The 17,890-nt window shown below is 34.3% G+C and overlaps 1 protein-coding gene across 1 annotated transcript in view; it reads right to left on the bottom strand.

Moving 5' to 3' along the window:
- Positions 1 to 7,724, bottom strand: part of LOC107863218 (ferric reduction oxidase 4) — a 15,059-nt gene extending 7,335 nt beyond the window's left edge. The window contains exons 1-6 of the mRNA XM_016709040.2: positions 7,396 to 7,724; positions 6,795 to 6,891; positions 6,504 to 6,707; positions 6,132 to 6,366; positions 5,629 to 5,956; positions 4,784 to 5,021 (exon numbers count right to left, since the gene is read on the bottom strand). Coding sequence (XP_016564526.2) covers positions 4,784 to 5,021; positions 5,629 to 5,956; positions 6,132 to 6,366; positions 6,504 to 6,707; positions 6,795 to 6,891; positions 7,396 to 7,693 — 1,400 coding nt within the window. The 5' untranslated portion in view covers positions 7,694 to 7,724. The remainder of the gene's footprint in view (positions 1 to 4,783; positions 5,022 to 5,628; positions 5,957 to 6,131; positions 6,367 to 6,503; positions 6,708 to 6,794; positions 6,892 to 7,395) is intronic.
- Positions 7,725 to 17,890: the final 10,166 nt, after the last annotated feature.

Raw genomic sequence — 17,890 nt, 5'->3', positions numbered from 1 at the left:
ATGTGGTTATGTTTGGTGACTTGGTAGGTTAAAAATGATTAAGTGTAGGGACTTTCAAGGTGTTTTTTTGTTTTGAATGTGGTTATGCTTGGTGACTTGGTAGGTTGAAAATGATTGAGTGTAGGGACCTTAAAGGTGATTTTTTGTTTTGAATGTGGTTATGTTTGATGACTTGGTAGGTTGAAAATGATTAAGTGCAGGAACTTTAAAGGTGATTTTTCTGTTTTGAATGTGGTTATGTTTGGTGACTTGGTAGGTTGAAAATGATTAAGTGCAGGGACTTTAAAGGTAATTTTTTGTTTTGAATGTGGTTATGTTTGGTGACTTGGTAGGTTAAAAATGATTAAGTGTAGGGACTTTCAAGGTGACTTGGTAGGTTGAAAGTGGTTATGCTTGGTGACTTGGTAGGTTGAAAAAGATTAAGTGTAGGGACTTTAAAGGTGTTTTTTTTTTTTTTTTGAATATGGTTATGCTTGGTTACTTGGTAGGTTGAAAAAGATTAAGTGTAGGGACTTTAAATGTGTTATTTTGTTTTGAATATGGTTATGCTTGGTTATTTGGTAGGTTGAAAATGATTAAGTATAGGGACTTTTTAGGTGACTTGGTAGGTTGAAAGTGGTTATGCTTGGTTACTTGGTAGGTTGAAAATGATTAAGTGTAGGGACTTTAAAGGTGTTTTTTTGTTTTGATAGTGGTTATGCTTGGTGACTTGGTAGGTTGAAAATGATTAAGTGTAGGGACTTTAAAGGTGATTTTTTATTTGAATGTGGTTATGGTTGGTGACTTGGTAGGTTGAAAACGAATTGCCCGGAAGTTGAGCCCTTTCTGAAGTAAGGAGATTAAAATTTTAACATATCTTATTTATTTACTCATTCCCTTGAGAAAACTTATTGTGTTTCGCATGTTGGATCTTCAGTTCATTTAAGACTCAATTCCACGAAAATCAAGTATATGCATCCTTTGCAACATGGTTTACATATGAGGTTCATAAGTGTATTAATATTTCTATAAATTTTAAACATTTACACATTCCTCAACTAACATATATATATATATATGTGTGTGTGTGTGTGTATAATATTTTTAGGTACACCAGTCACCAAATGCAGCCGCATACGATCAGCTCTTGAGAGATATTTCTTTGGGTCCAGTTGAAACTCATGCAATGTCCCATTACACAGTAAATGGATTTAAATTTTCCACCGAGCAACACTCCAGAACAAGAAAAACAAACAATAGTGGTGTTTGGGTTAAAGGTGATGATGATGTTGATTACTTTGGCATCATACACGAGATCTTAGAACTAGAGTATGGCTGATTTTCCAATAAAAAATATTGTCCTCTTTCGATGTAAGTGGTTTAATCCAAGTACAAGAGGCACAAGAGTACATAAGGAGCATAACATCATTGAAGCAAAACACAATAGGTTGTATCCTATTTACGATCCATTTGTTCTAGCGCAAAATGCTAAAAAAGTGTATTATACTCCTTAGCCGTTGTGCAGTGATAAGTCTTATTGGTGGGCTATAATAAAAACAAATCCTATAGGACGGGTGGAAGTTGAGAATGTGCTGAAGACTGCGTATCAAAATGAAATGCAGATTGATCACCAGCTAGTGGACGTTGACTTAGTGGATACTTTGAATCACCCAGAAAATATATTTGAAGAAGTTAATATTGCGGAAGAAGAGGCTGAGTGGGTAGAAGATGAGAAAACTTCCGAAGAGGGTGAATGGTTTAGTGGAGAGTTTTCAGAAGAGGAAGATTAGTTGTGTAGATTGTATTTATTATGTATTGATGTCTTTATACTTTGTACTATATATTTACCTGTATATTTCTTGTTTAAGTTGATATGTAATATACTTTTTAAAATTGTTGTTTTCACTTTTCCATAATTTATATAGTAATAAAAATATTCTTGTCTATCTCGTGTTGTTAGAGCGATTTGAAATGTGAATTAGTAATTTGAAATTAGTTACTAGGAATATTTTCTTATATATTCATTTTTTAGGAACTAACTACTTGTTAACTTTACATAATTTAGATGTCAGACAGAGGTGAAAAAGGTAAGGAAAAAGTTGATCCTACGAAAAAAAAAAACCTCCACCTTATAGAAGACCGACAGGTATTTATTTATCTGAGGGTCGGTTTGCTGACGCAACAGCACGACCCTCATATTCTAGGTTGTCTCAGCATTCGGTTCCTGCTCCTATACATGTGGGGCCACTACATGATTCTACACCGACTCATTCTGCTTCTATCATCGTGCCACCACTATCACAGTGCTATCGGAAGACCGCTGGCACATACAGACATCTACCATCATTAGTACCCACCTGTAGCAGTTACCCAGTTTTGCATAGTGATTCTGTTGGATCTATTGGGTTATCGGATCTTCATCTTGGCAGCACTCCATCCGGTGCTTCAAATCCATCTACGCTAGTGCATCCACCATCCCTTGCTCCGCGGCTTGGAGACAGTGATGATTATGGGAGGCATTATCTTATTACATATGGGACAGGGTAAGATTTCTAATATAATAACATTATTCATTTTTTCATTACTATATTATTATACTCTATGAAATTACTGTTTGATCTTGTGTTGTAGGTTTAGGCCGGATGCTGGAGTTGGACAAACTGCGAGAAAATGCATTTGTCGAAACTTCAATGGCTACTGGACCAGTTGGTAAAAGGTTTCAGAAATTGACAGGGAAAGAATGTTTCAAGAATTTCATGTAAGGATTTAACTTATCGACTACTTAACATATTGTTAGAACAAAAGATTGAATATTATATTTTTTTTTTGTAGAAATATTACTGGTGGGATGATGCGAATGCATGTCTTATAAAGAAAAACTTTTTTAGAAGATGTAGATCCAAATTTAACAGTCTATTGGATTATGCTCGAACCAACTTGGTATGACCTAACTGGATAAGTGAATCCTTATGGCAACAGTATATTCGCTACTGGAATAGCGAATAATACCAATTGTTGAGGGACAAAGGAAAGAAAGCCCGGGCATTATTCAAGGGTTGGTCCCTACATACTGCGGGTACCAAAAGTATAATTGTTGTGGAGAAAAAATGATAACTTTTACAGTTTTAATTGTTTGTTTCTATTTAAATTTTTAATTATTTGATGATTGATAATTTTTCATATGCAGGAAAAAGAAAAAGGTAGGAAGATACCACACGATGAGCTATTCGAGGAGACGTATTTGGAAAAAAAAAAAGAACCCAACTGATGAAGATGTCTGGGTTGAACCTCGTGCAAAAACTGCCCATGCAAGAATCAAATTTTAAATTTATGAATCTTTTTCACAAAGTTGATATTATTCAAGTATAAGTACTTTAATATTTTTTGACTAATAATTTTTACTTTACTTTAAATATATGACAAATATAGGCAGCTCCTTAGTGAATTTCGTAGTAGTCAGCCTCCTGAAAGTCAGGGTGACCCGATAACCCAACATGTAGAGGAGGAGTTATGGGAACAAGGTGTGAGTCCTGCAGTTAGAGGTCATTTCTACGGATAACACATACGGTTTTTTGTCGAGAATGTTAGGTCTTCGTCCGGTCATACCTCCTATACCTCTTTAGTTGATAGAGAAATCATTGAATCGCTAGAAAATACAGTTTTTAAACTCACTGAAGAGCTTGCTGAACAGAGAGAGAGGGCGCAGAAGAAGGAGGAGGAGTCATCATCACAAATCCGGATGCTATAGGAGCAATTTAGCTCTTTTATTCAGACTGCAGGGATTATTCCTCCATGTCCTGGTGATGTAGTTCGGGCTGCAAAAGGTCTACGTCCACTTGATGATATCAGCACAGATGAGGATTCGGAAGACGAAGATGATGAAGATGAAGATGAGTATTAGTTTTTTTACTTTTGTATGGGTTGTACTTTGAATTTGGACATTTTGTTGTAATTTTTACACTTTTGAATGCATTGTTGCAGTTTTTACACTTTGGTTTGTACTTTAGTTTGTTGTTGTTGTTGTTGTTGTTGTATGGATTTGGATATTTTGTTGTACTTTGTTTTTTTTTTTTGGTTGTTGTTGAATTGTATGGTGTTTCAGTTGTTGGATTGTACTAGTGGTCGATTTTTATAAAATTAATTAATTAATTTTAAATGAAAAGTGGTCGATTTATTTTGCATTTTTTATTTTTAAACTATTTTTTTCTATTTTAATAAAATAATAATGAATTTTAAAAAATATATATATATTTTTGAAAAAACCGACCACACGTGGTTAGTTTTTAAAAGGCTACCATAATTTTTTACTGATCATGCACTTGTGGTCGATTTTTGTGGTCGATTTTCCTTTTTTTTTAGTAGTGTGGTCTCAACCTATAACTAGTAGACTTAATTTCAAAATGTTTTAGGACTTAAATTGACAAATACTTAAAAGTAAATGGCTAGATTCAATATTTTTGTATCCAAAATTAATCTAAATTTTATCCTACATGACACGAAAATTATATTAAATAAGAAATTAAAATGACATGATTCATGCTAACTAAGAAATCTATTGAGGAAAAAAATATTTTTTTAGTATATAAAGTTAAAGTTAGATGAATTTATTGAAAAAATAATTTTAGTGAAATCTTCTCAATATTTGAATGACTATATATAAAAGAAAAAAATTCAAAAGTGATTTTAGTAGAATTTTTTCAATACTTGGATGACCATACATGGAATTGACTCCCAAATGTCAATCAAATTTAAATCTCAAAAAATAAAAAGTGTCATATAAATTAGGATGAGGGGTTATAATTACCTTAAGAAAGGAGATGAACCAGGTCCATAAGGTCCCTCTGTTGAGATTTCAAGACGATCTGGAGAAGAAGAAATTTGTTTTTCTAACTTTTGGCTCCAACTTCCCACACTTTTAATTACAATACTCAGCTTATCTGACTCCAAATTACTGCTTGAAACTACTGTAAATGGATGCCATTGCAACTTGGAGACGCTTGGCACATTCACAAACAAGATGCTTGTAGGGTTGTACGACAATGCTGTTACAAAGTGAAAAAAGTATTGGTACATCCTTCATTAGCAATAGATTTAGCATACATGTACTACTACTTCTGTACTTTCAACGTAAGTACGTACATCGTCCATTAAAAATATAAGGACGTACATCCTCCATTAATTACAATAAATCAAACATATTTCATTATATTGGGAAAAACCGGTTTAATAATAATAAAAAAAAAAACGTTAATTTTGGAACTTGTGATTATAAATATGGTAGTGTAACATTATTTAATGATAATATTAAAATTAAAGTATCACATTTAGAAAAGGATCATTCTTTTATAAACGAGGTAAACATGATTATAATTTATAAGGAACAAGGATATAGGTACTCCATATGTTTCGTTTAGTTACGTTTCTGTCTTAGTTTAATTAATTATGGATTTTAAGAGAATAAAGAAGATTTCTGAATCTTATGATCTTAATTAAGCTAAAAAATTGTATAATATATCAAAATGTTCTTTAAATCTTATGGTTTTAATTAAATATATCAATGGGATATTGAAATTATAAAATTGCTAAATATAGAATTTGATATTCTTTCTCAAATAGAGTGAACTAAAAGAGGAGGATTAATATATTTACCTGGATTCTTGGAAAGGGTGAGCTCGAAAGTGCTACAAGGTAAAAGTCGTGAAGAAATTAATCTAGCCCTTCTTTTAGATTGTAAGAATCTCAAGTAACGATCGATGAGGAAGAGAAAGATTCCAGGGAGGATCATGCATATGTAGGCAACTCCAACATGCAATAGGTAGAAGAAGATGTAGAGAGTATAGAGCTGATGTGTGTAGAAGAAAAGATCGAACATCTTTCTCCTTATTTTGTACAAACTTGTAACCCACATTGCTATTGCAACAAAAATAGCAATTTCTCCGGCTACGTTGGATACGTACGTACTGCTCCATTCTATCATCTACAAAATATGTATATTTATAACCATGTACGACATTAATTAATAAGCTTGTTTCGGTTTAAAGTAAGTAAATAAGAAGTATGTGTTCTTATTTGAAAATTTAAGATGTTAAATGAGATGATCACACACTTAGAAAACTATTATGTGCATATATGTGTGAGAGAGAAGAAATTACCTCTATCATTTGATTAGACATGGCATAAAATATGATGAATCCAACACTATGGAGAAGAGCAAGGGCCATAGAGAGATGGCCGAGCCAGATATGATATTTGATGCTTGATTCTGAAGTTAACCCCACCAGCGGCAATATTGACGATAATCGGGTCACTGGGAAAAACAAAAACGCATAGCAAATATTCCCAAGGTAGCCAAGCCTCAAAGATACACTTCGAAACTTTGTCATCCACCTGTAAATTATTCACCCAAAATATATAAAATCAATAGTGCATCGATAAGATGGGATTTAATTAGTACTACTTACCCTTTCTTTAAAAAAAAAAAGATTGTATATAGGAAAAAAGAAGTTGATCAATCGATGACTTACACTTTTACAGCAGGATTGTGCATATGGAGATTACTATAGCTGACATAGATGTAGTTGACTAAAGACCAAATAAGGAGTAGGGTAAACATAGCAGCAAAAGTAAGTTCAACGGCGTTCACAATTCCCAGAGGTTCCATCACTACCACTGTCCGTTTCAACGAACCAAAATATTGCCGCTGCCCCTTATTATTGCCATTAGTACTGCTGCAGTACCACAATAATTAAACCTGATCAGAGGAGATCGAATTGATGAAGTTAATTAGAATTAATACTAATATTTAAATAACTTACCTGTGATCAGAAGTTGACTTGCTGTAAAGATGAAGATAGACACAGCTCAGAGCAGCTATTAACATTATGGGAAATGTAAATAAAAGAAGATTTGTCCCTGTAAATTAACACAAGTGTAAAATTTATTAGCTATGTTGCGGAATACCGGTTGTTAACTAGCACATAATTAGGCACGAAGCAAATAGAGGAAAAGGACAATAACAACAAAAGGACTCAACATGCGACGTTAGTACCTGAGATCGATAAAATTCACAATTACAATCATCTTTAAATATCCTTATTTAAAATTTCCCCAAACCTAGCTACAGGGTCAATGGGCTTTTAAAAATAGACTAAAAATGACATGATTCTGATCCAGGTGGCGTGATTGCGCTAGAATCTTGCAACAACGAGCAGTTGCATCGGTGTACCAATTGCTCACTGCTAACAAGTCTGATCCTATTTCCGATTTTCTTCAATTAGGGTTGCACCACAAGCTTTTTAGGGTTAGGTCACAATTTGGATCCACTAGAATTCTATACACAACTTACTAGCTAGGACCATTTAATCTGGAAATCAAACAGGAAGAATTAAGCACATATGAGTAAACCAATATAATTACCTTGTTCCCTGAAATATGCAGAGTTGAGCTTGTTTTTAAGTTGGGGGGTCCATGAATATTTGTAAGTCTTTGTAGGTAACATTACCCACATGAAAAGCCATCCAACAAACACCAACATCACAAAAATATTCAAAACGGATCTACTCCCCATATTTGCCAAAACTGAACGTCTTTTTTCGTTGAAATTAACTATCTCAATAGTTGCTGCATATACATGCAATGGGATTGAGTTTAATTCAACTAAAGAAATGCTATATATATAGAAGATTGTGTCGTCATGTGTGCAAAAGTGGAACATCAGGCTACATGCTTTTAGGTTTACCTATAATGATTGATGTTAGCTACAAATTCCCTTGCGTAGACTTCTCAAGTGGGGTACTATTTTCGTAGTTTTCTAATTGAGATTTTTAAGGTGAATAGCAGTTTAGTAAATGTGTGTTTAAGATAGTATACATTTGCCTTTCAACAAACTGCAAGAGCCAATTTACCAATTTTGACAAGGTAAAAAAGAGTTCAATTTCCTCAAGAAAACATTTTCTAGGAAATTGACAAATTATTTCTAATTTATTTTCTAGTGTCACTATTCATGTATTAAAATATTATTTTAAAAGTATTTACATACATATATATAACATAAAGGAGCTTGTTTTGCTTAAAAGGAATATTTTTCACAACTTTTAACCAATTGAACACAAGAAAATAGAACTTCTAACAAACATTTTCTAAGTTGAAAAAATCTCCCTCTTGGTGTAAAAAATATTAGATTAATATTTTATAATACTAATTAAGCTCCTTCTAGGTTTAATATTTGCATTGATGGTAGAATATGTATTTCCTTTTTCAGTTTAAGAATATTTACTTTTCCTTTTTTTTTTAATTAGCACCACCAGGATTGGGGGTGGGGGTGGGGTGGGGGGAATTAGGCTAGACCCCAACATGTTCAGTGATCACAACATTAATTACATGAACGAGGAATTTAAGCCTTGAGTTTTAAGTTTTATGCACCTTCCGTGTGTAACAAATTCTAACCATTGGTAAATTAAACAATTAACACTAAAATTTTAGAATTAAAATTTAGGGGAAAACATAAAAGTAGAATTCTAATTGTACTCTAACCAAATTAGTTAAATATTTCCTTCAATAAAATAAATCAAAATCTAATTTTTCCATATTTCTCTCAATAAAACCGTCCGAATCAATAAAACAACTCTTCACGCGTCAATGTTATTACTTGCAACAAGTAATTCTCCCTCGTTGATCTAGGTACACTATCATGCTTCAGATCTTAGGATAAAACTATTTTGTTTTATTTTACTCCAACCAACAATAATTCTACTATACTTTTGCTCCTTTAAGGATTTGCTATTTCATTTTTTTTTCCTCTGAAAGATTATCATATAATTAATTTCAATTTTTCCTCTTAAAAAAAATTATGAAAAACTCAAAGTTGCAATTATAAAATAGAATATCTTCAAATAAATCACGTGTGCTTCAATCACATTAAAAAGAGATGAATACAGGGTTAAAAGACAAGCAAAGAAGATACTATGGAGGAAGAATTTTGGCAGAAAATCCAATTTAGATAGCAATAGATGAGTTCAAGGAATTCTTTACAATTTCAATAGAAGAGTAAAAAAAAAAAATGAGAAAAGTAAAAGAAACTTAGAAAAGATAGGTAACATATGATAGTAGGTCAATTTTATGTGATCGTGTGAAATATTTCGTACACTAAGATGTACAAAACTTAAACTCAACTCACTGTTTAAACTTTCCTTATGTTGATAACAATAGGATGAGAAGTTCATCCTTATACAAAAATGTTGGCTTGATTAATCAAATATACAGTCTGGGTAAGGAACCTGTCTCTTTTTCCTACCACTCCAAAATTAGCCAGCACAGCATGAGTCACCGTATTCGCTTCCTTATAAAAGTTTTATTGGCTCGTCAGGTGTTGGTAGTGAAATTTGGGGGGGGGGGGGGGGGGGGGAACTGAAAACTTTTCCTAATTCGGCTGATCAGTCGTGACAGTCGACTCACCTACAAATTTGATAAACTGAACGAAATAGATTAAACTTAAACGCCTAAACAAACAAATAGATAAGAGAATAACACAGAGATTTATCTTGGTTTGGAACACCAATGTGGTGCCTACTTCCAGTCCCCTTGGGTTATAAGGGTTTTCTTAGAGTTTTCAAAGTAGAGTTGAAGGTACAAATATAGTGGACAAGTTTTGAATCTTATTTTGTTAGTCAGATCTTGTAACACAACCTCAACTGGTACGACTAATATAACTAGATCTTTCTCTTTTGTAACTATTGTAAGATAATTATTACAAAGCTTTATTAATACTAAGAGTGAGACACACGAAGAATTTTCTGTGAAGTTGTGTGATGTCTTTGGTCTTCAATCTTTTCCTTTGTATCCTTCAGCTGATTCAGCTTCTTTGCTCTATAAGGAAAACCCAAGGGATTTCTTCTCAATAAAGGATTTGAATTGATTCCTTGATTGAGAAATTACATCGTATGGTACATCCATATCAGATATGTCTATACGTGTGATGCAACGTTCTTTTCTCAAACATAAGCTCACAACCATACATGTTCATATTAGATATGTCCATGTATAAGGTGTGATCTCCCTTCCTTTCACAATTCTGTGTGAGATGTTGTACCTTCCTTATACTTTGGAATCTAATGAGATCTTTGACTGATTTGATTCCACATTCAGTGCTTTCTTTGTTGTAGGTAGAGATCAACTTCCTTGTAAGTGGGGATCCTCGAGATACTCCTCCATATTTTTTGCTCATGGAAAATCTTCCTTGATGTAACCATATCTTTAGTGTATCCTACATATATTTGTTTATTTGTTTGTCATTATTAAAACATATTATGTAAATATAGGGCAAACAATCTCCCCCTTTTTGATAATGACAAATAATAAACATCAGTTGACTTTTCTATTTTTATAGTCGATTTGCTCCCTCTTTCTTGCTGACTCTTTCTTCTTTGTCGTCATGAGTTGACTTCTGAGCATTGGTAGGCGACTGGATCCCCCTTACTTGGAGACCTATCTGATCTTTCATCTTCTTTTTCTTTTGACATAATAAAAAAGAACAAAACAAAAGAAAACAACCTACAACAAAGCAGAAAATAGGCACACAACAGATAAACAAGCAATGCATCATGAAAAAAAAGCAAAACATATAGCAGAACAAGATAAAATATTAGTTATAACCCCAAAACAATAAGGGACAAGACCCCCTTTTGAATAACAGTCATCATTTCAACATTTGGCCAGAAAGTAGGAAAAAGTATGTTATGATAGAAATGCTTATAGGACTTTTCGATATTTTGGAGAAGCTGGAGTAGGAATTCTGGACTGATATGGAAAGATCATTATTATAGGAGTTAGTTTCAGACTTTATGGATTCCACGCGTGAAAATAATCTATTGAATAGCTTGACACTTTCTTGCTTGAATCCATCAGTAGTTAGTCCCACCTTTCCTACATCAGTACTGGTGTCCTTAACCAACACAACAATATAGTAGTCGACTCCTGAAGAAACAACAAACCTTCCTCAATTTCCTTGAGCCGATCCTTGTGCTCCTCAAATTCCTTAAACATAGAAATCATAGGATTAGACACATATTTTCTTACCTTTTGAAGACCCGATCTTTATTTGATAGAGTCCTTCTTGCACCATTCATTGTCCAACAAAACGTATCCTGTAATACCCCGTGTTAATCTTAGTTCAGTTCAACCTTACTTGGAGACCTATCCGATCTTTCATCTTCTTTTTCTTTTGACATAATAAAAAAGAATAAAACAAAAGAAAACAACCTACAACAAAGCAGAAAATAGGCACACAACAGATAAACAACCAATGCATCATGAAAAAAAGCAAAACATATAGCAAAACAAGATAAAATATTAGTTATAACCCCAAAAGAAAAAGGGATAGGACCCCCTTTTGAATAACAGTCATCATTTCAACATTTGTCCAGAAAGTAGGAAAAAGTATTTTATGATAGAAATACTTATAGGACTTTTCGATATTTTGGAGAAGCTGGAGTAGGAATTCTGGACTGATATGGAAAGCTCATTATTATAGGAGTTAGTTTAAGACTTGATGGATTCCACGCGTGCAAATAATCAATTGAATAGCTTGACACCTTCTTACTTGAATCCATCAGTAGTTAGTCGCACCTTTCCTACATCAATACTGGTTTCCTTAACCAACACAACAATCTAGTAGTCGACTCCTGAAGAAACAATAAACCTTCCTCAATTTCCTTGAGCCGATCCTTGTGCTCTTCAAATTCCTTGAACATTCAAAGCACAGGATTAGACACATATTTGATTACCTTTTGAAGATCCGTTCTTTATTTGATAGAGTCCTTTTGGCACCATTCATTGTCCAACAAAACATATCCTATAATACCTCGTGTTAATCTTAGTTCAGTTTAACCCATAATGCATGCATAAGAGGCTTAAAGCCTGAAAATTTAGCCAAGTGTTGAGGACTTAGCCTTATTTTGGCCTCTTAACTTCGATGATTTTTAAAATGACCTTACCGACCCCGAGACATATGTTTTTGAGTTCATCCATGTTCAGGGGTGTTAGTAGCATGTCTCGGGTAAGTTTTAGATTTTTTGTACGAGAATTGAGGAACATTTGGATTTTGTTTCAAGCATTTCGACGCAATTGCACCACGTCGCGGTTGAATAGAGATGGCATCATTAGCGCATCACGATGATGGCCTAATCGACGTCCTAGTTACGAATTTAAATTATAAAAGGGCAGTCTTATCTTTTCCCAGCACCCCAATTCATAAAAACATGGGATTAAAATACCGATAGGGCATTATATGCCAAAATTTCCCAATTTTCCTCTCAAATAAACCCTAACCTTTCTCTAAATTCATCAAGCTAAATTATCTTCCTTTCAAGAAAATCAAGAACTCAAGTTTCCCAATCCAAGAAAGCTTTCAAGATAGTGTTTCTTCTTTCAAGATTTAAGTATTAAAGGTATGTGTGATGTTCATCCATGGTTTCATTTCATCATGGAGTCCAAGAATCTTCTTTTAATGTTCAATTATGAGTTTTCCATGTTTAAAATGAATTATCTCCATTAATTCTTGTTATTTTGATTTCAAGTTAAAATTTTAATTGATTTTCAAGTGGAATGAATTATAGCATGTTATGGATGTTGAAGTTCCTATGTCATGTTCATACAATTCAGGATAAATCCTTAAATTATGGTTTTTGATCTTGTAATCATGTTATCACATCATGTTTGAAAGCATCCCCATGTTAAAGTCATCCCCATGTTAAAGTCTTAAACCCCATATGTTTGATGAAATGCCAAAGAGAATGATTTTCCCCTTTACGAATTTGAAGCTTTTACATGCCTTTATTGTTATTTTCATTCAGTGCTTGTCACACCCCTTTTTTAACCAAAAAGATTAGATTTTAAGTTTGAAAGAGTTTTTATTATTAAGTGACAAAAAAATAAAAATTTGTTTTGAAAATGATTATATACATTTAAACTCAGAGTCGCCACTTGGCATGAATCGGGTGTCCCAAGTCACCTTTGAAAAATCCTTTCTTCAAAACAATCTGACTTTTTAAAATTGGTTTGCGAACAGAGATTCGGTTAAGGAATTCTGTTGACCAAGGGGAAGGTGTTAGGCACCCCTCGATCCCGTGGTTCGACCACGGTCGCTTGGTGGAGTATATTGGCTAGTACAATACTATAGAATGCATAACCACATAAAACACACAAGCCAGGTAACCAAACAAATCAAACAAAATTCAAAAACCAAAATAATGTCCAGTCCGAATTATATAGTCCCAAAAATAAAAAAAAAAGGCGAAAAAGTAAATCCTATTCTAAACTAATCCTAAATTATGTCTTATCCGATGCCTCGGTCCTTCATCATAAACGTCCTCCGAGTATAGGATACTTCGGGACATTCCCCGATGAATAAATACAAATGGCCTCGGAGCATTCCCCAGCTAAATGAATATATTTTTCAGTGCGAGAAAACCAAACCATGCAACAAAATTTCAAAATTCAACAACATTTCAAACATTCAACAAAACCACGAGTCCTAAACTTTGCCTACCCAACCTACGTTTTGCCTATAAATTTTTGGCCTATAACATGATACTATCAAATCCAACAATATTAATGTCTAGTTCAAAGCAAACAACGATTCAGTAAATTAAGCTAATCAATATTTACTTCATTAATTTCCAATTCTCACCCCAAATTATTATCAATCACGCAATTACCCAATTCTCAATCATACAATTATTCAATTTTTGAGATAGAAATCAAGACCATGATAATCAACATAGATCAAACATGTTCACAACCACACCACACAATCACAACATTAAACACATTTGACAAAATAAAAATAGTAAAGTTGAGGGATGGACCTTCGAAGAACTGATTTCGTCGATAATAATGCTTAAGAAGACCCAAACTCGAAATCCTAAATAGGAAACCTTAATAGTGAACAAGAATACAACTCGATATCGAGAAATTATGACCCAGACAAATTTGAATTGTAAGAAAGAAGAAATAGCAAGCAACTCGAGACTGAAATTATGAAAAATTGAGAAAACTCGTATCCGAGATCTCACTTGATTTGACTAAATCTCACGGAAATTGGTTATTTTAATTGCTGTTCGGGATTTTCTGATGGTGAGAGAGATGAAATTTGGGTCGACGATTCCTGAATCTGCCGAATAACAACTGATTCTAGTGAGTTTAGTGCTTTCCAGCTGGATTTACCTATAAATCAAAGGATAACAGAGAGATTCCGATGAAGATATCGTCGGAAAAACTTATAAATTGATCTCTCTCAAGCTTCCTCCATTCTCTTAATTCCTACTCCCTCTCTCTCTCGATTCTCTCTCTCGACGGACCCTTCTCCCCTTTTTCTTTTTTTTTCCATTTCTCTGTGTGTGTGTGATTTGTGGGGATGAAGAAGCCCGATTGTATGTATCTTTGTGTGACGTGTGTGTCTTCTGTCAATAAGAAACTAAGAGAAAAAATGGAGTCCTTTTTTTTGAATAATATGTTGCTGTATCTATCCCCTAATCTATGTGGTGCGCATCATAAAAAGGATCCGTCCATGTGAATTTTGCAGTGTGCGTATATATATGGTGTGTTAGTGGAATTGTGTAGAATAAAATAATCCCAATGAGGTGTTGTGTATTATTCTCAAAGGGGCCATGGGGTACATGGGTTGGGGGTATATGGGTAAGGGTAGGGGTATATGGGGGGTAAGGTGGTGATGTGTTGTCTAAATTTCATTAGGGAGCGGTTAAGATGAGATAAAATTTGTTAGGGTGAGGTGTCAAAAATGGTTAAGAGTTTGTTGGATTTGTTATTGAGTGGAAATCATCACATGGTTGAGGGTACACGGTAGGATAAGGTAAATTGGTAGAGAATAATTTTTGGAGCGACAAAATTACGTGTCTATATTATTCCCCCTTTGGATGTAAACACAAAGTGTTTTTAGACAAAAAGTGGACAACGAGATAGAATTTTGTACCAAACATTATTCAGAAGAAAGAAACAAAAGAAAGAAGGACAATCGAGTCTTGATTTTAGGCATTTTACCTGTTTCAAGTTGTGGGAGAGTCAAGTCACAAGCATCTCAAAGGATTAGAAGGAGAAGGAATATACCGAGTTGGAGAGTCGAGTGAGGTCCTGTCGAGGTTCCGGTCTACGTCTCTACCATTACATCAAAGATAAAATTATAAGTTAAAAAGATAACTGAAATTACAAAAGTCCTATCTATGCAGCTTCTTTTGGACTCCTGACTTGAGTTTATGATGTTTTCAAAATTGATAAAAGATATGATCTTCTTTGGGTTGAACTTGAGAATAGATTCGATCTCCATACATAATTTTGATGTTAGAGATGAACTCACAAACTGACCATGTTTTGTCGGTGGTACTTCTGAACCTTGATCCTGAATTTAAAAATCTTCACCCTATTCTTCAGGTGGGCTCCTAACTTATAATTTCTTCACCTTGTTGCTTGACTTTTAATTCATCACTCTGTTCTCCAGGCGGGCTCCTAACTTGCTATTTTTAATCTTTTGATTTTCAATTTCACTGCCCTTTTCTTCAGGCGGGGCTCCCAACTTGTAATCTCCTCACTTTATTGACTTTCAATTGCTTCACCTTGTTGCTTGACTTTCAATTTCTTCACCTTGTTCTTCAGGTGGGCTCCTGACTTGAAATTTCATCACCCTATTCTTCAGGTGGGCTCCTGACTTGCAATTTCATCACCCTATTCTTTGGGTGGGCTCTGGACTTACAATTTTCTTACTCTATTATCTAGGCGAGCTCCCGACTTTCAATTTCACCAACCTATTCTTCAGGCAGGCTCCTGATTTACAATTTCTTCACTCTATTCTCCAAGTTGATATTTCTTCACTCTGTTCTCTGAGTGAGATCTCGACTTTTAATTTCATTACCCTATTCTTCAGGCGGGCTTCCAACTTGCAATTTTCTTACTCTGTTCTACGGGCAGGCTCCTGACTTTCAATTTCATCACCCTATTCTTTGGGCGGGCTCTCGACTTGCAATTTCCTCACTCTGTTCTTCGGGTGAGCTCTCACTTTTTAATTTCATCACCCTATTCTTTGGGCGAGCTCCCGACTTGTAATTTCCTCACTCTGTTCTCCAGGCGAGCTCCCGACTTTTAATTTCATCACCTTATTCTTCGGGTGGGTTCCTGACTTATAATTTCCTTACTCTGCTCTTTGGGAGAGCTTCTGACTTTTGATTTCATCACCCTATTCTTCAGGCGGGCTTCTGACTTGTAATTTTCTTACTCTGTTCTCCGGGCGAGCTCTCGTCTTTCGATTTCATCACCTTTATCATCAGGCGGGCTCCTGACTTTTAACTTTATCACCTTGTTCTTCAGGCGTGCTCCTGAATTTCAATTTCATCACCCTGTTCTTCAGGCGGGCTCTTATTCATCAAAATCAAAGCTAGAACAATATTATCCCATACAAAGATTATGATGAAGAAAGATTTTATTTTTTTAGAAAAATAAAGTCTCATTTTGCTAGGAGGGTCCTAAAGTGAAGTTCCTAATAAAAGGAATTATTCCTAATAAAAGGAATTAAATTTTCTTTTATCCCAGTTTATCATCAAAAGCTTTTACGGGTGTCAAACTCAATCACAACTACTTGCAACAATGCATAATGTAAAGATGAATCAATGATTCTGGTCAACAAATGCACCTTTTGAGGGTAAAATTGAATGACTGAGACCAACAAGTCCCTTTCTTAAGAGTGAAAGTGAAAGATTCTTACTAAAAGTGTATCTTTTAGGATTAAAGGCTCAGATTAGAAAGTGCACCTCCTAGTGGTGAGACATGAAAGACCCAAATTAGAGAATGTATTTCTTTGGGGTACAAGATGATGAGTTTTACCATAATTGCGATTACCAAACCTGTACAGCAACACTGCTCTTGCATTTGCAAAAATGAGGAATTACACATCTAGACATTTGTTCTTTGAAGCCTTTGATTTGAAGGTAGCAACTATTCCTGTTTCATACAAAGAAAACTTATGAGTTTAAAATAAGGTGGTTGGCTGGCGGCTTTGTCTTTTGAGGCGATTTATCTTGCACTTGTCACATTTAAATCTTACTTCCAATCATTAACATTTGTCCTTGCCTTGTTGCACCATTGATCCAAACTCAGAATATCAAAAGTGACTCAGAAACAAGCACCATATCTCCATTTCACTATTTCTCTTGATGAATCTTTCGAACCTAGGTATTTCCTTAATTCCTAAAACTTGCTTTCCAATATAAATTCCTGCTTGTTTCGTTTTGACTCATGATCATGTTCCTTTCATGTGCTAGCCTTTTTTCTTGCTCTGTGCAATTGAAGAAGTTGGTAACAAGTTTTGAGATCCTTTCTCATTTGTTTTGACATGACTTGACTCAATGACATGAGAAAAAATGATTTTTTTTCAAATGACAGACTCAAAAGGACAAAAATAAAAATAAAGAGAAGAAAGAAAAGACATTGTTTGTCCCTTTTTAAAAATAAAAAAAGAAAAGATTTATCTTAAAATGACAATCAATTCTAATAATTATGCCAAGCATTTTGGATTAAGCTGCTTGATCTTTTCATCTAAACTTTCTATCAATTGTTGTTGAGTTAATAGCCCTGAAAATGAGTTTCTTCCTTGGGCCAATTGCATTCAGAGACCTCATTCTGCTAGGATGCCTTGAAGGATTTTTACCAGCAAGTCTCTCTCATTTTCTTTCTCTCATCTCACCATTACCTTATGGTGTCCATGAGGGTTTTCACCAATGAAACTCTCTTATTTTCATTTCTCTCAACTCACATTCGTCTTACGATGCCCGTGAGGGTTTTCACCGATAAGACTCTCTTATTTTTACCTCTCTACTTACCATCGCCTTATGGTGCCCGTGAGGGTTTTCAC

Source organism: Capsicum annuum, chromosome 3 (genome assembly GCF_002878395.1).
Source record: "Capsicum annuum cultivar UCD-10X-F1 chromosome 3, UCD10Xv1.1, whole genome shotgun sequence".
In the NCBI taxonomy this organism is placed as follows: Eukaryota; Viridiplantae; Streptophyta; class Magnoliopsida; order Solanales; family Solanaceae; genus Capsicum; species Capsicum annuum.
Note: the sequence above shows the minus strand (reverse complement) of the source record. Positions and strands in the feature narration are given on the sequence as shown.